Raw genomic sequence first — 21,181 nt, 5'->3', positions numbered from 1 at the left:
TAATGTTACATCTAACATTATTTTAACAGGTCGTGCTTCCCACATAATTGACCATAGGGAAAACTGCTTGAATCCAAGTGATGTAAATTCCATCATCCACAGGTGAAAACCAGGCAATTTGTGGATGTCAGCCTCATACTCCAATTGTTTGGGTGGACTTGTTTGGCAGAAATCATACAACACCACACTAAACATACATACGTCCTTGAGGCAGACTTCAAGTGGATGTGACACAAGAATAGCAGACATTAATAGTCATCCATGGTGTCTGCAGCAGTCATAATCACTACTTCGGTTTACCATGTCAGCATGCTAAATTTTGTGAAATACCACAAAACATAAAATAAGTGGAAGGTGCTTTAGCTGTGTAGGTAACAGGTCATAAAACAAGGACTACTGAGTGATGTCAGTGCCCATATAATGGACGATGGATCCATGGTTTTTAAATGTTTGAAAAATCTTTGTAATTCTTCAAATAGTTCTTGAGATACGGCACTCAAAACATCCAATATCAAGCTTTTGGATGATCTAGAGGAAAATTACTGTGGATCATTAGTCACTGGCTTTGAAGATTTTTGGAGACCATTACGTACAATTTCATGGTGATCCTTCAAACACATGTTGAGATACTTTATTTTGGGCAGAAAATTGCAGGTCTACACATAAACTAACACTGTGTAAAGTCTCATATCCTATCAGATATGGTTAATATTCTTCCACAGGTGGAATATTACCCCATAGGCAAAGGCATATGGATAAGTTGAGTAGGTGCAGATATTTCAAAAGATGCAGTACTTTCCAACAACCATCATCAGTTGTGAATGTTTTAACACGAAAAAACGTTATACTTACCACAGAAAAAATGATTTCATGAACACTATAGGTTTTAGATATGGGTTTACACGTTTTCTTTTGAAAAACTGAGCAATATTAAACAAGGAAGTGTGAGCGTATCAAATCTGAAAGTACTCAACAGGCTTTTAGGTTTGAAAGTTGTGACAATTGTCCAATCACTCACAGTAATAACTTTGCGAGCATTATTGTGTTGGAAAGACACATCAAAGTCCCCTTGTCTCTCTGTTTTTTTTTTTATGGATTGCATTAGTTACCAGAAACTGACGTTAACTGAAAAATATGCGCTTCCAAACAAAAGTATTTTTAATTACAACAGTACAATCGCACACCAGGTGGAAAATAACTACCAGGTGGGAAATAACCAATAAAATGAAAATGGGGAAAGCGTTACAAAAAAAAATAAAAAAATCAAATACACAAGGAAAACATTTTATTTGCAGATGTGGCAAAAAAAATTGGAATACATGTTTGTTGTGGGTTTTAGCCACTCACGATGACTGAGTAAGTGGTTCAGATCTGTCTGAGACCCAGGTCTAAATCTAAACGATTAAGTCTGTTGTAGTGGAAAAAGAAAGATCCTCTCATTTTCTACATGTTGTTTTTTTATATTTCACATTCTTCAGAAAAAGACAAAGCCACATAATAATACACATATTTTTTTTTACAATTGAAAATTTACAATATAATAATTTATTATTACAATTCATACAACATGAGATGAACATATTGAAAAGGCATTGTTTATCTTCAGTTAAACAATATCCATGGCTTTGAAGATATGTTATTGGACTGAAAAACAAGAAGATTAAACAGACCACATGTGATTCCTACAATCACTGATTCTTCACATTTCAGTGTACAGTACCTCATGTTTACATCTGGGTCAGCAGTAATTGTCCTGTTTTCTACTGTTGGGAAAATGTTGGTCAGATCTACAGCTTTATTATCACGCTTGCTATATTTATCTGCAAAAACAAAAATATAAAAAATGTATAAATTCTGCTGTGAGGGCAGAACTTTTGAAAACCAGTTAACATTTTCAGTTTTAGCTTTAGATCTGATATAATCTTAGGTCTGTTACTGCTTCTCTTATATGCGTCTCGTATATTTCCAATTTGCAGGACTTATGCTACAATGACAAGTCGTGTTTCAGTCACAAGCAATAACTTATCATTAGATTACAAACACATTACATGAACTTGCAAAAGTCTAGATATAAGATTCGATTTCATCCACCGCCCCAGTATCAGAATTCTTTATACTAATACTAATAGTCTTATATTACTTAAGTAATATAACATGGCTATAGGTACTGCAGTTCGAGAAAGTCATACAAGAAAATGATTCATTCATTTCAGCAATAAAATTAAAGCTAACTCAAAAGTCTGGATATAATGTCTGAATGCCACCTACTCCGTCTTGCATAATAATTTCACTAGGCAAATATCAATCCTGTTACCACACAAGTCCTTGCTGTTTCAAGTGAATCAATCGAAGGTCATGTAAGTCAAACTACATGCTTTCTCACTTACCGATTTTAAATTCCTGAAGCAAAGTGTAGTTATTCTTCTTAATTAATGTGAACTTAAAAACAAGTAAGTGATTTTGGCTTTAACACAGTTCAGTTTCTCCTTTCGAATGAAGGTAGTAAAGGCAAATAAGTTATACTATGGATATTTCCTTTTTTTCCTCTTTCTTTTAAGTGTACCAGGAAAGCTTCAAAGCACCAAAAAGGAACTATGATCTTACATTCAAAGTATTTAAGTCAACCAGTTTTCTTTTGTCTGAATAATATTTTACATGTTCACTCTGCAGTCTCTCATTGATATGTGCAATCACTGGCATCACTGGAGAAATATGTCAGTTCTGGGATTTTTTTTTCTGGGATAATCTTCTTTCTCATAATAAAAGTAGGCCACACAAAAATATTTTTTTCGGTAGCTTTAACACAACGTCCAGTGAATGAAGTCCTGTGAGAGTTTTTTTTTTCTTTCAGCCTCAATCGATTTGCAAAATGCAACAGTCGAGTGAGAGGCAACTGCTGCAGAGTGTACTGAAGAGGTACATCAATCAGTGATGTCATTTTGCAAAAAAAAGAAAAAAACATAAGACGAACTGCTCATTTCGTAACTCCTGTCTCATCGGAGTTTGGTGCTGCTGTATGTGTTACGCTGTACAGAAATAAGCTTTTCCATGCAGGCAGTGCGACTGTCATGTAAAGAGCCATGCCACATATTGGTGGGAGGTCGTGCCTCTTCACTCCGGCAGTAGACATATGCCATGGTGTCGGTGCGGCTCTGGATGTGGGTGCTGCGCAGGAGGGACCGGCAATAGAGGCTAATCTTCTCCACCCTACGTAATATGAGGTTGGCTTTTCTGTTAAAGAAGATAAAATCACAAAAATATGACTTTTATACTTAAATCATTATGTTTTCTTTCAAGTTTGCTGTTCGCAAAACAACTGCAGATTACATGAGATCGCTGGAGCAAAAATTCTTTTAGAGCAAAAGGAATAATCTTGAAGTTTAGGCAACAATGGACACAAGCAGAATTACTGAACAATTTCAAAAATGTATTTCATAATGAATATATACTAGAGCTGTACAGAAAATCAAGGTACTATACATTATATATTTCTGAGGAATATATATCTAATGTATAAATACCTAAGCTTGTCTGGCTGATGTCCATCTTTCTCATCGTAATAATGATGCTTCAGTTCAAGTCATGACCTCAGTGTAAACCACTTTTACCACCTTTATTCAGTACAAAAAACACTGACAGCAGTAATTTGCAGCAACATGTTGTTTCATAGGCTCTCTCCTGGACTCTGTTGTATTCACTGGGTAAGCAAGTGGCAAGGCTTTAGCTATCAAGTAGTACTATAACATGTTATCATGCATTATGGGAGATGTTTGGTTACTTATTAGAGTCTCTCCAAGTCATATCTTTTGCCTCTAAATTAGACAAAGGTAACAAAAAATACCTTATCTTAAGTCATTATGGTAATGCTGTTGTAATTTTAAAGACCACAGAACAACATTTTGTACCCATGTCTTACCAAATGCATCTCCAACAGAGCAACAGCACATGCTTGTTCTGTTGTTCTATGGCTAGGATTTTTATGGAGCACCAAAGAAAGTCATTCATACAAATTATAAGCAGCTGTTGATGAAAATATCTATAAAATGAATTGGGATTATAAAGGCAACAGATTCATCCAGCAGGCACAAAATGCCCTGGTTTAAAGATACCAGTTTGTTCCTAACAAGACCTATTTTTAATGCATTAAAAAGAAAAGTGGTAAAAAGTTAACACATGAATTCAAACAGAAAAAAAAAAAAAGAATCAGGATTGTGCCTTTATCTGTGTCTCCACATATGAATTGTCTGCACAAATGTCACCAGATTTCAAAGAACTGCATCTGAGTCTCTCCCATCCATCTGATAAGACTGCCAGTCTGGGTCAAAACCAAGACATGCAATGGCGCATTTTGAGTTCTTGGGTGCTGGTTCTGCTTAACAATACATCAGAGGCAGCTGTCTAGAGTGAGTGAAACAAAGAATTTTGTCTCAAACTTCTGGAGTCTGGAGCTGAAGTTTAAGCCATGACTGAACCATATGCCATGTCAGGTCAGCTCAGATTACAAAGGATTTATATATCTACTTATCTATATATATATATACAGAGAGAGAGACTTTACAATACATATGTATGTATATATATATATATATATATATATGCTAAAATGAAAAAGGTCCATACAGAGAAAAACACAATTCACTTTGTTTTGAAAAGCAGTGTCTGCTACATCAACATCTGTCTTTAGTTAAGCAAGGAGTACAGACATCCTTTTCACTTATTCGCTGAAAGGGTGGTGGTGGTGGGGGTGGCATTTTCTCATTTCCCCTAAATTCTTACGTCTGAAACAACAGAATACCAAACACATTATCAAGGCTGACTAGGAAGCACGTGACTCAGGGCATAAAAAACCAAAACAACAGAAAATGAAAAAGGTTGAAAAAGAGAAACTAAATTCATTCAATTATGAAACAAAACAAAGAGATCAAAAACAGAAAGAAGAAAAAACATGCATTTTAAGTTGCGTCTATGGCAACTCCTCGGTTAAGATTTGGCCTTGCATTTATAAATTTCATTAAAAGACTGTTAAGCACTGATTAAGAATGCAGTTTCAGGGCATTCCAGCCGAGGACACTACATAACATTATAAGATGTTTGCATTCAGAGTAAGAGTAAAAGAAAGCATTAACCATGCACACAATGTACAAATACAACCATTGCATGAGGTGCTGTAACAATGGTGGACATGTGGGGGGCCCCTGGGATTCTCAGCTACTGGAGTAGTGCTGACTGTGCTTATGTTTCACTTGGCCATGCTGTTACCTTTTAAAAGGAACCACCAATAGAGTCTGCTTGTAAATTACCACAACGAGGCTCAACCCTGCCAACTTCAGGCAGTAAATAATCTCCACTCACTCCAGCCCTCCACCCCCTCGCAGCTGCCCACACACAAACACGCATAGACAAACACACTATCCAACTACTCCAATGCCTATTCTAAGTCCCAGTGGCTGACCTGTGCCTCCCACCCCCCTTCACCAATCAGAAAGAAGCATAATCAGACCAAAGTTATTCCTTAATTATTATATTATTTATGGCTTGAAAGGAGTACTTTCAGACAGTGGGGGTGGATTAACCAAAACAATGTGCTGTAATTTAAGATCACATGTTGCTAAAATCAGTGCCGGGCCAACTGCCTTCTCAGACTTACATATATCAATGTTTTGTTTTACGTATTTTAAACATTTTGTTTATACTTCCTCTTTTTCTGTTTTGTTGGTTTATACGCTTCTGTTTTCATTTCACCATACAGTCGCGCTGTCTGTTCTAACTATCAGTAGGGGTGACCCTTTAAACGGGGTCATGGGTGACAGGATGTCGGTGCAGTACAGTGCAGACACAGATGAGCTTTTTATGAGAAAAAGAGGAAACGGTGCTGGAGGTTGAGCAGGGTCTTAGCTGAATATCACGTTTAGTGTTTGGCTTGGCTGTCAAACGCTGTTTTGGCATCACCATGGTGATGTAAGGAGCAACTGTAACCCCAAAGGTTTTATGATGACCTTGCCCACTGGCTTTCCAGTAGAAGCAGTTTGGGAGTCTATGTGTGTGTGCATGTTGTGCAATGGTGCTCCTGATTGAGTGTGTGTGAGGGGTGAGGTTACTGACAGACTGGAAAAATAATGAGGATTATTTTTCAAGACAATAAAACATCTGTTACACCTAAAAATCCTCAGATAGTTATTAAAAAATGACAATATGTGAAATATCTTTCAAGTCTGCACAGTTAAAAGCTCTGGTTTCACATTCAAATATTCTCACCTGGGGCCTAGCTCATCCTCGCTACGCCAGACAAAGTCTCCGAATTTTTCATAATGAGAATTGTAGTGATGCTGGACTCTGTAGAGCAGTGGAGGAGGAATCTCCATCAGCAAATTGTAGGCCATCTGCTGCTCTTTGCCGCTGGTGTAGCCATTATACAAGTTGTACACCTTGTCTGCAGTTTCTGTCGGGAAGAATAGATGAATGAATTAGAGACTGAAAAACAGAGAGGGAAGAAGTGAGGAAAGTAAATAAGAGATTAAAATTTTAAGGGAATATGTAAAAATACATGCAGAAAACATACAGAATTTTAAACAACAGGGGTCAGATTGATTATCGGCCATGAAAATAAAACTAAACAAAAGAAAAAAGAAAAAAACAAACCAAAAAAACTGCTGTGCATTTTTTTGAAAGGTACGTTATCTACTTCATCCATATTACACATTTATCGGTAGGAATTCTCCATTCAGACTCAAAACTTGTGGAAGACATGTTACATAGCATTTGAGGTGTTATTCAGTGGAGTTGTTTGTAATATAAGCACTCTGTCTTTAGATAAATTCTGAGCTCCACTTGGGCTATTACATTTACCTGACCTCCAAAACGCCACTCAGTCCCTTGCAATATCTAACAGAAGCATTTGCTCTTATATCAGCACATACACGATTGCCTTTCAGATGCCTCTCCTTAATCTGAATTATTTTGGCAGTCGATTACTTGCTCACTTGTTGGATGTACTTGTTTATGCTACTCTTAGGAGACTGTGCTAGTCATTACTGAAATGAACATGCGGGATAGTGTTCATGAATTTGTGCATTTTTAGTAGCAGCTGCCCACCCACAGAACTTTCCACCCCCATTGGTGCATTTTTTTGTGATTACAGCCTCACTCTAATTTGTCCCACCGAGTAAATCTGGCCGTACCTCCTAAAGCACTCTCCTTCCCATATTTTGGATTCTTGAGTACTTTGTTTGACAAATTCTGTCTGCTATAATTAAAAAATTAAATTGACATTACAAATTGGTAGAGTGTGCCTTTACATTTTGCTAACCATAGTGTGCAATCTTGCATGTGCACATTGCATAGGTAAGAGCACAGTAGACAAAGTAGTGGATAAGTAGCCATTCAGGTAAACTGTGATTACATGAAAGCGATGCAAGGAAAAAAGCAATATTAAATAAAGATGAGTACAATAAAGCAGAGTCCCAAAAAATGATGGGTGAGAGTACCTTCTGCTCGCGTGTCATCCACCACTGGACAAGATGTCCGTACTGAGACAAAGCTTGATTCAGAGTAACTACCTCGGCTATCCACTGCATAGAGAGTAAACCTGAAAGTAACAACAACAAAAAAAAAATAGCACCAGTAAGCACATCATTTATAAGGTAAAATAAGGTACAAGGGAAACAGGTAAGGTACAAGTGAGCAAAAGGTACTCAATATTGATTTAAAGCCATATGTATGTCCTGTCACCAAAGAAAATACATTGTAATTTGTGGTGTTACTTTCAGAGAGTGAGAAAGCATGCACACAAGGGAAGAAATGCTCTTTAAATAGTATTGCAATTCATTGTCAGCTACAATTTACCCTAAAGGAAAAAAAAAAGTCTAAATTCTCTGTCCAGTTGGCATGTGGTTTCAGGGGTTGTTGGCAGTTGAGAGATTCAATAAACTACCTGTTTAGCAATTGACTGATGGACACAGGTGTGGCCGACTGATGGGAAAACAGAAATTAAGAAAGGAAGCAGAACTAACAACAATAAAAGAAGGTGAGTATTTTTTTTATAATAAAGCAGGAAATGCAGGGCTCCTGTGGGTCATCAGAGTACCCTTTCTTATTAAGAGGCACCTGAACCATACCCCACCCAATTGACCAGATATCAACAACCTTCTCTTCCTTCTGCACCAGGAACTGCTTGACTACATACATTGACCTGGCTGAAGCATGTTGAGAGGAGGAAAAACAGCAACAAAGCTGACCACCTTGGGGAAGTTGGGAAAGGGCTGCAAAAGGGCAGCGAATATGCATAAATTCAACCTGTACAGGCAGATCTTTGGTGGACATCCAGACTTTCAGGCCCATCTAATGACAGGAGCAAGGCTGTTCAAACCTTCCTCCACGCAAGGTAGCACCTGCAAATAAGTGGCTAAGCTTAAGGAACTAACACCTCTTTCAGTTATGGAAAGAGCAAAGGCTTGTAACTGTGAAAACACTGGAAAGGTGAGAGACCTGTGAGAAACCTTTTTGGCAGAGAGTAGGTTGAGCAATACGATGAAATTGTTGACAGAGAAAATAGTTGTGTTACCTTCTGAGTTTGGAATAACAGCTACAAAGTCACCAGAAATGTGGAACCACATCCACAAAGGAATAGGAGGGAAGGACATAGAGCGAGCCTACAGGATGATGATTACAAGGTTTAGTTTTTGAGCAGGCTGAACAGAAAGCAATAAAATCTCTCACATCCCCTCTCATTTCTAGCCTGTCACCATGTGACGTGTGAGTATTAATGTCTGTTGATGTCAGTGAATAACTTAAGTGGCCGAGGAATAAAGAATTACTCAAAGGCGTAGCTTCCTGGAACTTTAACATCTTCCAGTACTTACCTCACCTAACTCTCAACCTCCTGGGTAACCAGCTCAAACTGGATGAACATGGGTGTATTATCAGTCTAATGGTGCAGACCAATAACACTCTGTGAAACGCCACGTTATTGTGGTGTTATTATTTGTGTTATCCCAGAGATCCCAGAGACTATGATGTCAGGGGTTTTTGCCCTGGTAAGGTCTCCCTGAGGAAAATTGGCCCTGAAGGGCAGACAATGAACTATCCACATGATCCCTATGCAAGACCAAGGAATCAAGGGACCACTTTACCTTGTCTGAGACAGGGGTACCAGGGGTGCGCCCTGGAGCCACCTTGTGGCTCAACACCCACAGGAGGCTTTTGCGGTTGAGGCCCAACTGCTGGGGCTGACTCTTGGGAAATGAAACATCATCTCTCTTGTGGGGAAGATATCTGAGCTAGCGTGCCAAGTTGAGAAATACTGGCAAAACATAACCTCACCTGGTGCCTCGATGGAGGCTAAACGACACTGAGTCCAAATGACCCATGTTTGGCACCTTAATTTTTGAGGAGGTATGGTTGCAAGGTGGTTAGAGCATTTGTAGTGGTAATCCCAGGACCCAATGATGGACACAGAAGGGAGCTATCAAGATGAGAAAAGGGTCCTCTCAGGTTTGGTTAGCTTGTGGGACTCCAGGGGCAGCTGACTGGTTCTGGGAGGCCCAGAGGAATGAGGCTCTGCCAGTAGTTAAAGCAGAGCATTTTGCAAGGTGTGGGAGGAGTTCAGTGAGGCCATGGAACAAGACTTTCAATTGGCCTCGAAGCAAGGTTGTCCTCCCAGAAGAGCACAAGGCTGTCCTCCCAGTAGGAGAGACTGTTCAGGATCCCAGGTCAGCTGAGAGACCTGGGAATGCATTGGTGTTGCCCTGGATGACCCTACAGGAGGTGTCCGATGGGAGGGAAGTCTGGACTTCTCTGATTAGATTTCTCCTCCTTTGACCTGGCCCGTGACACGTGGTAGAAAATGGAAGGATGGATCTTGGGCTAAAGGAATTCACTGGCTTCAGGGAGTGCTCTTTATGTGTAATTAACACCAGATTGTCCAGACTGATATCCATGGAAACTAGGGAATTTAAGTCAGTAGAAAATATAAAGGTGCAAACTCATCTGGGAGACACTTTTTGACATCTTCGCACTTTAGATTTGCTTGGCTAAAATGCACAAAAAGGCATCAGCAAGAGAGACACCAGTCAAGCCACTTTGAACCAAAGTACAGAACTGGAAGACAAAATCTGCCATTCTGCTTTAACTTGATGGATGAGAAAGAGAAAAGGAGCTTTTTCTCTCCCGTGGGTTCCATAATAAAAACTTGCTAGAGAGTAATCTTTAAATGAATGCCTTGCCCACTCAGCTGAAGCTCACTCTTGTGTCCTACCAGTCAGGTAATTCAGTACTGTTATTGCTCATTCTGTGGTATAAGAGAAAGGATTTGGTAAAAAACAAGGGGAGAACAGTTTACCGGGCAAGAGGGTCTCTAACACATTTTTCATTCTAGATTTTTGGATCATGAATAGGTAAGTGCATTCTAAATGCAATGTCCACTGGCCTGTCAACAGTAGCTTGGGCTGATTAGCTGCTACACTTATTCTAAGTCAAACCCTGGAGTGAATCAGATCCTTCTGAGGCATTCATGGCTAGAATCAGTAATGGGCTTGCACCATAGGCAGACTCTGATGCAGGAATTGGACAGAACTTACAGTAAAAATAAATAAATAAACTCCAGCAATGCAAATCTCACAGGAATCAATCAAAAGCAGAAGACAAAACCTGGGAGGACAACACACATCAAGGAATCACTGACAAAAATACTGTCCTGTTAAAATGACACCCCATTATAAAGAAGCTTGCAAAACCATCTTCAGCACTACTGTCACTACTGTTAGCAGCAATAATGTTAAGAAATTATTTTCTGCATGATTTTATGAGTCTCTCACACTGTTGTTGAGGACCTTTGACCTAGTCTTCTTTACAACATTGTTTGAGTTTATTGAGGTTTTGGGCATTGTTTCATGCACAGAGCAATTCCAGCATTGCACACTCCAAATTCAATCAGAGCGAAAGTCTAAACACAATAACAGTAAAAGAAATGCGCTTGTGCAGGGTAAATAATGTTGGTGTTTACTGTGATCACATATTATGGACAAAGTTCTCCCTCTATTAGAGGGAATAATAAATAATATCCAGTTATGTGTCAGATTGATTTTTCAAAGAAAGGAATCAAAAGCAATTAAAAGCATAATATTTTTAAACATTGGTTTCTTTGCCAGTGGGAAAATTTTTAAGAAAGTGAATAAAGTACTGAGAAATATTTAAAAGTACTTATAATATTAACTTTATGCTTTCAGAAGTACTTTCACAGTTACCACTGTAGAGACAACAGAATGGCAAAAAGGGAAACCACATAACAGAAACAAAATGAATGACTAAATTGAACTCAAATGTTAAAAACATTTTGACACACATGAAAAATAAAGAATTAAATTAAACTATTACTAATTTAATAAAAGTTGCATTTTTCCTAAGGCCATTTGGATTTGTTTCATGCACTGTGTTTTGAGATTTGTTCCCTTGCTGTCAAATGACTGTTTTGTTTGTAACATGACCTGTTTGGACATTGCTCACATAGTTTGTCTGGTGTTGTTATTCAGCAGGGTGGATGTGGTATTCCCCAAGAACCTCACTAAAGACACACGGACCTCACTGGCTCCTCTGCCCAGCAAAACAATGCCAGCATGTAACAGTCACATAGTTGAAATTATGTGGTCGCATACCGTGCAGATGGCTATAGTAACATAGGGGAGAATGACAAAGCAAAATGCAGTTTGGTAAGCGTGTTGGGAATAAAGATCTGATATTACAAGTTTCATCTTTTTCCTTTTTTAAATTGCTTAAACGGTTGGATCAATGCTAATTTTTCACCCTGCACAATTTCACAGCAATTGCGAGATTCTTATGTACATTTAAAAACCCATTTAAGTCAAAAGATTAAGCCTCTCAGTGGCTCAGCTGTGGAGAAGAATCACATGCATTAATGATTACAGACAGATTTTAAAGAAAATGTTTACGAAATTTAAAAAAAGACATTAAGATCGTCTTGCACAACAACAATACACGGGGTATTTAACTTCTTAATGGGTCTCATTCATACAATAGTAGAAGCAGAACTATGGGTATAGTGTCCGAACCCCAAAATGGCACTAAGTGATAATAAAGTTCACATAGGAGAAAGAAGCAAATGGCCACCGTCTGGCCTGCCACAAAAATGTCAAATCATCAAGTAAGAGAACTGGCAAGATATGTAAAACCACCAAGACTATCTCCACCTTATCCTAAGAGGCACTTTCCTTTGTCTCTTTGCTTTTCTCTCCACATTGCTTGCATATAGCTCATCACTGTTTATCCCCCATCTCTAATTCAGTGTCTGTCACATCTATTCCAATCTTGTCTGGCTGCACATGGCTTCTTTGGAAGGGGCTTGGTTTTGTCCATGTGCCATAGTTTTGAAAGCTCAGCACACAATGAACTGGACAAATGGCAGATTAATGTTTGAGTAAATTAACAATGTTGCCATTAAAGTAACTATTGTCCTCTAATTTAATGAGACAGTGGAGAGATGGGTGAACAAGAGATGACAAGACCGAAAGCTCAGACACAGCGCAAGGGAGAAGGAGTGAGGGAAAGTGATAGTGAGAGAGGATCAATTAGGGCAGTATTTTTGGCACGCCGAAAGAAGCTAGGGCAGTAGGGAAAGCCTTTTCCATTACATCAACATTTGGACACACATCAGATGACCCTGTCCATAAATCAATCAAAGCCAAAGAATTGTTTTTTATTGCCTGAAGAATTTGTGTCAGCTTACAATATCTCATTACTTTGAAATCCTCCAGCCTGAGTGGCATTAGACTGGTGTACCAGCCCTAAATAAAACTGCCTGCCTTTTAATGTAAATTAGAAAAATTAGCTCAGCTCTGAATGAGCTCATTTGCAGATCACAAAGACTCCACAGTCCAAAGTAATAATGACAACACCCCATTAAAAGTCATTCACTTTTAAATACTGGATATTTCTGGAAACTGGAACGTCAGGAATACAGTGAATGACATCTCACACCCTCAAAGTGATCATTTTGTTGGGTGAGCTAGTCTCTACCATCCACACACATTTTAAATCTGAAATGCATCAGCCCATTTTGACAAAAAAGCCATTTCTGTGTGAAAGAATATTACATGTTAGGGTGCACACCCACTTCTGATTTAACATTTGTCATGTGTTGGCAAAACAAAACTGAAACAAATGTATGTTGTTTGCTGCTGCTTGCTTTGAAGCATGTCACTGGTTTGAGGTTCTCATGCAGCTCTTTACTCTTGATAGCCATGACTATTAAGTTATCATAACCACAAATTTGGCATTTTCCTACTGATTGGTAGCCCAAAATCAATAAGGGAGAAACCAAAAAGAAGGATAGACAAAAATGGAAAATAGTTGGCATTTTTTTTAGAATGCTGTCATTGTGATTTAGTGTGTTGTGATTTAGTTCTGTGTATGTTACCTTTGTAAACCAGTAGCAAGCTGTGAGCAGTCACTGCATGGTTGGACACACTTGCTAAGGCTTGCACTATGCTGTTGAGTCATGCAATACTGTGACAGATGAGTTATATTTGAAATTATTATTATTATTATTTATTTTTTAAATATATAACAATGTCATAACAAAACGTAATTTGGGAATAAGAAATATTGCACTGTTCATCCTGTTACATTAAAACATGTAACTATGAACTGAAAGTAATAGTTACTGTTTCTTAAAGAGCATGAGACTAGCTACTGAGCCTTGTGCCCACACAGTTAGGCTAGCACATTTCAGACCTGTAAGTGATCTGAACAATTCCTCCAAAGCTCACCAAGTAAATACTGCATAGAAAACAAGCAATGAGGTCTGTATTTAATGAGTGACCAGTGCCTCCAGCACTATAAAAAGGCTTCAATAAGTACTTTGTTCCAAAGACAAAATTGCTATATGAACAAGTTCATATAGAGACTACAGAAGCCTACTGAAAAAGAGGACACTGTTATCAAAACGGAGCTTTGAGTAGGGCTTTGCACAACAAACCTTTGAGAGAAAAGTTAGTTGAGGCATTTCATCACTGTTAGGGAGGATGCAGCCTAATAAGAACTCACCTTTGCAAAAGCTATCACAGTAGCCAGACAGTCACAGACAATAAAGAAGAAACAGACTGGTTTGAGAGGTGACACGAGTGCTAGCCAGGCAACGATGGATGTGGTGCACTTCAAGAGTGGGAAACCGCATAAAAACAATGCCAAGGAGCTGACATGGAGCTATCCAAACACCAAGAAAACAGTGCAGAGCAGATGGGAACATAAAGCATGTCCTAAATGTGGGAAATCACCCTGCCACCCAGCATGGCAGTGCCCTGCTAAGAATGCAGAATGCAACAACTGTGGTAAACAAGGACATTATGGGAAAGTATGTAGTTTCACCACGAAAATTAAAAAAGTTGAAGAGAACTTGGGTGAACTGTTGTTAGGAAAATCACAAGGTACCATGGGTGGCAGATATTAACATATAGGACAGTGAAGTGGCCTTCAAAATACATACTGGGGTTTGTGTTACAGCTGTTCCTAAGCAAGTGTTAGCAAGCACGAGTCAAATACAGATAGCTGGACCTAGAAAAACCCAGAAATTGTCCTGGTGGAGCAAAATTAACTGTAGTCAATTGTAATCTTTATAGTGCCATGTGGACAATATCCTATTGTGAACAATGGAGCTTTGTGAACCGGTTAGGGAAGTTCATACCAAATGTGACTGAAAAAAGATAAACAACTAAGAAACTTTGTGTCCAAGAAGAATCCATGGTGATGGGGTCATAAGGAGTACCAAGGATTTTACAGCCCGAAGCAGGAACTGTTTCTTGCCCCAGGAGCAACAAAAAACTCATCTTATGGTCTGTGTGTGGTGATCAGAGATGGGCAGTAACGCGTTACTATAATCCGATTACTTTTTCAAGTAACGAGTAAAGTAAGGGATTACTATTGCAAAAACGGTAATTAGATTACCGTTACTTTCCTGTAGGAACGCCGCGTTACTGCGTTACTAAAACCGTGATTTTTTGCGGGAATGTCTCATGAAAGTGACGTAAGCAAGTGCGACATTCGTGAAAACAGCTGTGTACAGATCAACAATGGATCATATATCGAGTGCGGGAGAGAGTATGAGCGTGCAGTGTTTAAAGCGTGGAAGTACTGACCTTATTTTAAGTTTGATTAAAAAGTGACAAAAAAATTAGTGTCCGTTGTGCGTGGGAAGAAAACTTCTTTTTAACAGCGAAAAAAAACCCCTAAACTTCCAAGAAAACACCAAGTGCACTACGAAGTAATGGGAAACTCACAGAGAAACTCGCGGCTTCTTCCGCTGACCGCTGCGGCACACCTGCACCAGGGTAAACCTCCGCCTACCCGACTCCTGCTTTACAGGTGAAAATAGAGCAACAGGACCGCTGAGTCTTTGACTTTATTTATTTCTGCTGTGTTTTACTTGCATCTATTTGAAAGAGTGAGTGTAAACACACACAAAAAAATTATTTTATGTGCTGGAATGTGCAGAAAATAGGTTTAAATATTAAACAAATTTCTTCCAGTCAGCGAATGTTGCATATAATTAAATTTTTGCTTGATGCATAAAGTTAAAAGATTAAAACTAATAAAACAAGTTTTTAAAAGAGACTTTTCCATTTGATTACATTTTGTATGATGGATTATGTAGAAAAAGTAGAATTGGGCTGAAAGATCTATCACTTTATCACCTCTTCAGGTTGTAAATCGTGTTTTTAAAAAGTAACTAAGTAACTAAGTAATTAATTACTTTTGAAAATAAGTAATCAGTAAAGTAACGGGATTACCTTTGGGGGGAAGTAATCAGTAATTAGTTACTGATTACTTTTTTCAAGTAACTTGACCAACAATGGTGGTGATGATACAAAAGATAGAGAGATATGGCCACCATATCTCTACTGATGAAAGATACTAAAATATATGTCAAGTCTGTGCTGGATAATCTTCTAATAAGTGATAGATACCAGTTGTGTGTGAAACTTGTTTGTTTACAAATCGTAAAATTCTGTGTTGAGGCTTTGGCCAGACAGGAACCAGTTGGAGGGATTGGTACAAGACTACTGGACTAAGAGGGCAGGTCTAGGTGTGCATGAAAACCTTTTTACTATGGCCTTCTCAACAATCTTTGGTAAAAATGCAGAGAATGTGATGGTCAGACAGTGTGGTGTCACGGACTAAGCAGTAAGATAGGTGAGTTAGTTCTCAAATACAGCACATGCATCAAAGAAAGGGCAAATGTAAAAGAACCTCTAACACCGATCAAATTTCTAGACAGTTCATGGCAAAAACTAGCTGGGATCTATTCACTCTAAGGGAAAATAGCTTTTTTTATTTTACTATTTCTTCTACATTCAGATCAGCCCACCAAGATTCAGAGATGTAGTCCTTTACTTGACATTGATATTTCCTTAACACAGCATCCGTAAGATACTTCCAAACGACAAAATATCACAGTCCTCAGGACATGAAATGAAAGAGTTTGCAGTTAACTATAGCTTTGAAAATGTAATCAGCAGCCCTAAATACCCTCAAAGTAACACTGAGGCAGTGCATGCTATTCAAACTGTTCAAATCTGCTTAAAAAACTCAGAGACCGTTATCATGCATTGTTGGCCTACAGAGACGTACCTCTGAGAAATGCCTAGAGCTCTAACCAGCTACTCATGAGCAGTTGCCTGAACACCACATACTGGAAGCCTATACTTCCAGGGAGGGTGCAGCCAGCTCTGCCAAACCTGCAATCATTGCAGCACAAGGAAAGGGCACAAAGATGAATGCATGCCAAGTCTTTCAATAGGAGGTACAGAACAAGGGACCTTGCAAAGTTATGACCAAAGGCCATCTTTGGAACTCTGATGTAAAAGCACAAGGCACAGTGATGATCCATACACAACAGCTCACTGTTCAAAAGGGGACACTGAGGAGAAATCCTTACCCTCAGGCTCTTGTACCACTGGCACCAAAGCCTCAGGGTGAGAATTAGCAGGAACACCAACCAAAACTGGAGTGTTCTGCAAAGTTAGGGTCTGGGACTCAGCAAAAACCTCAGAGCACATCTGACATCAAGAGAACAAGGTTACACAGAAAAACAGCAAAGCTGCAGGGACTTACACTATCAAAGCCTAACTGTATATTGTGATAAGGTGATTTTTTAGTGGGAAAAAGAGGTGTTAAAAACATGCCTTGAGAATATTCTGTGTGTTATTGTAGTTGAGTCATAGTTCACCACAATTTTAAAATAAGGCATATGAGCTCTAATATAATCTGCTGGCACTCCATCAGAGAAGAAACAAGATAAAAGAAAAGCTGAAATACAGTGGTTGGTTCAGGAATTCAGGTTGGCAAAAGAATGGACAGAAGGACAGAGGAATTTAGAAAATCTGTCTAACAGGTTAGGTGTCTGGAGACACTGCCATAAATAGTCTGAGGCAATTAGAAACAGCTGAGCATGTCATGGTGCTGGGTCGTTGACCCAGCGTTTTGTGTTTTATGATTAGGGCGATCGTGGCTCAAGAGTTGGGAGTTCGCCTTGTAATCGGAAGGTTGCCGGTTCGAGCCCCAGCTTGGACAGTCTCGGTCGTTGTGTCCTTGGGCAAGACACTTCACCCGTTGCCTACTGGTGGTGGTCAGAGGGCCTGGTGGCGCCAGTGTCCGGCAGCCTCGCCTCTGTCAGTGCGCCCCAGGGTGGCTGTGGCTACAATGTAGCTTACCATCACCAGTGTGTGAATGTGTGCGTGAATGGGTGGATGACTGGATATGTAAAGCGCTTTGGGGTCCTTAGGGACTAGAAAAAGCGCTATATAAATACAGGCCATTTACCATTATTTTCCTCTGTTCTAGTTATTCTGATTTTGGTATTCTTGTGCCCAGTTCGTGTTCTGGATTTCCTGTTTTATTTTGAAGGTCTGTGTGTGTTGTCATTGTGTTCAGCTTTTATCCTCCAGTCGTCTTTGTGTATTAGCATCAGCTGTTCTTCCCTCCTGCGTGTGATTACCTGATTACCTTGTGTGTGTGTATACAGGGAGTGCAGAATTACAGGGAGTGCAGAATTATTAGGCAAATGAGTATTTTGTCCACATCATCTTCTTCATGCATGTTGTCTTACTCCAAGCTGTATAGGCTCGAAAGCCTACTACCAATTAAGCATATTAGGTGATGTGCATCTCTGTAATGAGAAGGGGTGTGGTCTAATGACATCAACACCCTATATCAGGTGTGCATAATTATTAGGCAACGTCCTTTCCTTTGGCAAAATGGGTCAAAAGAAGGACTTGACAGGCTCAGAAAAGTCAAAAATAGTGAGATATCTTGCAGAGGGATGCAGCAGTCTCAAAATTGCAAAGCTTCTGAAGCGTGATCATCGAACAATCAAGCGTTTCATTCAAAATAGTCAACAGGGTCGCAAGAAGCGTGTGGAAAATACAACTTGCCTAATAATTCTGCACTCCCTGTATTAGGCAAGTTGTATTTTTGAGGAATAATTTTATTATTGAACAACAACCATGTTCTCAATGAACCCAAAAAACTCATTAACATCAAAGCTGAATGCTTTTGGAAGTAGTTTTTAGTTTGTTTTTAGTTTTAGCTATTTTAGGGGGATATCTGTGTGTGCAGGTGACTATTACTGTGCATAATTATTAGGCAACTTAACAAAAAACAAATATATACCCATTTCAATTATTTATTTTTACCAGTGAAACCAATATAACATCTCCACATTCACAAATATACATTTCTGACATTCAAAAATAAAACAAAAACAAATCAGCGACCAATATAGCCACCTTTCTTTGCAAGGGCACTCAAAAGCCTGCCATCCATGGATTCTGTCAGTGTTTTGATCTGTTCACCATCAACATTGCGTGCAGCAGCAACCACAGCCTCCCAGACACTGTTCAGAGAGGTGTACTGTTTTCCCTCCTTGTAAATCTCACATTTGATGATGGACCACAGGTTCTCAATGGGGTTCAGATCAGGTGAACAAGGAGGCCATGTCATTAGTTTTTCTTCTTTTATACCCTTTCTTGCCAGCCACGCTGTGGAGTACTTGGACGCGTGTGATGGAGCATTGTCCTGCATGAAAATCATGTTTTTCTTGAAGGATGCAGACTTCTTCCTGTACCACTGCTTGAAGAAGGTGTCTTCCAGAAACTGGCAGTAGGACTGGGAGTTGAGCTTGACTCCATCCTCAACCCGAAAAGGCCCCACAAGCTCATCTTTGATGATACCAGCCCAAACCAGTACTCCACCTCCACCTTGCTGGCGTCTGAGTCGGACTGGAGCTCTCTGCCCTTTACCAATCCAGCCACGGGCCCATCCATCTGGCCCATCAAGACTCACTCTCATTTCATCAGTCCATAAAACCTTAGAAAAATCAGTCTTGAGATATTTCTTGGCCCAGTCTTGACGTTTCAGCTTGTGTGTCTTGTTCAGTGGTGGTCGTCTTTCAGCCTTTCTTACCTTGGCCATGTCTCTGAGTATTGCACACCTTGTGCTTTTGGGCACTCCAGTGATGTTGCAGCTCTGAAATATGGCCAAACTGGTGGCAAGTGGCATCTTGGCAGCTGCACGCTTGACTTTTCTCAGTTCATGGGCAGTTATTTTGCGCCTCGGTTTTTCCACACGCTTCTTGCGACCCTGTTGACTATTTTGAATGAAACGCTTGATTGTTCGATGATCACGCTTCAGAAGCTTTGCAATTTTGAGACTGCTGCATCCCTCTGCAAGATATCTCACTATTTTTGACTTTTCTGAGCCTGTCAAGTCCTTCTTTTGACCCAATTTGCCAAAAGAAAGGAAGTTGCCTAATAATTATGCACACCTGATATAGGGCGTTGATGTCATTAGACCACACCCCTTCTCATTACAGAGATGCACATCACTTAATATGCTTAATTGGTAGTAGGCTTTCGAGCCTATACAGCTTGGAGTAAGACAACATGCATGAAGAGGATGATGTGGACAAAATACTCATTTGCCTAATAATTCTGCACTCCCTATACAGTGGGGCAAAAAAGTATTTAGTCAGCCACCGATTGTGCAAGTTCCCCCACTTAAAATGATGACAGAGGTCAGTAATTTGCACCAGAGGTACACTTCAACTGTGAGAGACAGAATGTGAAAAAAAAATCCATGAATCCACATGGTAGGATTTGTAAAGAATTTATTCGTAAACCAGGGTGGAAAATAAGTATTTGGTCAATAACAAAAATACAACTCAATACTTTGTAACATAACCTTTGTTGGCAATAACAGAGGTCAAACGTTTACTATAGGTCTTTACCAGGTTTGCACACACAGTAGCTGGTATTTTGGCCCATTCCTCCATGCAGATCTTCTCGAGAGCAGTGATGTTTTGGGGCTGTCGCCGAGCAACACGGACTTTCAACTCCCGCCACAGATTTTCTATGGGGTTGAGGTCTGGAGACTGGCTAGGCCACTCCAGGACATTCAAATGCTTCTTACGGAGCCACTCCTTTGTTGCCCGGGCGGTGTGTTTTGGATCATTGTCATATTGGAAGACCCAGCTTCGTTTCATCTTCAAAGTTCTCACTGATGGAAGGAGGTTTTGGCTCAAAATCTCACGATACATGGCCCCATTCATTCTGTCCTTAACACGGATCAGTCGTCCTGTCCCCTTGGCAGAAAAACAGCCCCATAGCATGATGTTTCCACCCCCATGCTTCACAGTAGGTATGGTGTTCTTGGGATGCAACTCAGTATTCTTCTTCCTCCAAACACGACGAGTTGAGTTTATACCAAAAAGTTCTACTTTGGTTTCATCTGACCACATGACATTCTCCCAATCCTCTGCTGTATCATCCATGTGCTCTCTGGCAAACTTCAGACGGGCCTGGACATGCACTGGCTTCAGCAGCGGAACACGTCTTGCACTGCGGAATTTGATTCCCTGCCGTTGTAGTGTGTTACTGATGGTGACCTTTGTTACTTTGGTCCCAGCTCTCTGCAGGTCATTCACCAGGTCCCCCCGTGTGGTTCTGGGATCTTTGCTCACCGTTCTCATGATCATTTTGACCCCACGGGATGATCTTGCGTGGAGCCCCAGATCGAGGGAGATTATCAGTGGTCTTGTATGTCTTCCATTTTCTGATGATTGCTCCCACAGTTGAATTTTTTCACACCAAGCTGCTTGCCTATTGTAGATTCACTCTTC

General features: G+C 39.8%; 1 protein-coding gene across 1 annotated transcript in view; it reads right to left on the bottom strand.

Moving 5' to 3' along the window:
* Positions 1 to 1,309: 1,309 nt before the first annotated feature.
* The window catches only part of astn2 (astrotactin 2), a 302,939-nt gene continuing 283,067 nt past the window's right edge, over positions 1,310 to 21,181 (bottom strand). Inside the window, exons 21-23 of the mRNA XM_080874142.1 lie at positions 7,485 to 7,585; positions 6,256 to 6,439; positions 1,310 to 3,231 (exon numbers count right to left, since the gene is read on the bottom strand). Of these exons, the coding sequence (XP_080730268.1) occupies positions 2,994 to 3,231; positions 6,256 to 6,439; positions 7,485 to 7,585 (523 nt within the window). The 3' untranslated portion in view covers positions 1,310 to 2,993. The remainder of the gene's footprint in view (positions 3,232 to 6,255; positions 6,440 to 7,484; positions 7,586 to 21,181) is intronic.

The sequence above is a fragment of the Rhamphochromis sp. 'chilingali' genome, assembly GCF_963969265.1.
Source record: "Rhamphochromis sp. 'chilingali' genome assembly, chromosome: 2".
In the NCBI taxonomy this organism is placed as follows: domain Eukaryota; kingdom Metazoa; phylum Chordata; class Actinopteri; order Cichliformes; family Cichlidae; genus Rhamphochromis; species Rhamphochromis sp. 'chilingali'.
This window is presented reverse-complemented; position numbering and strand designations above follow the sequence as displayed.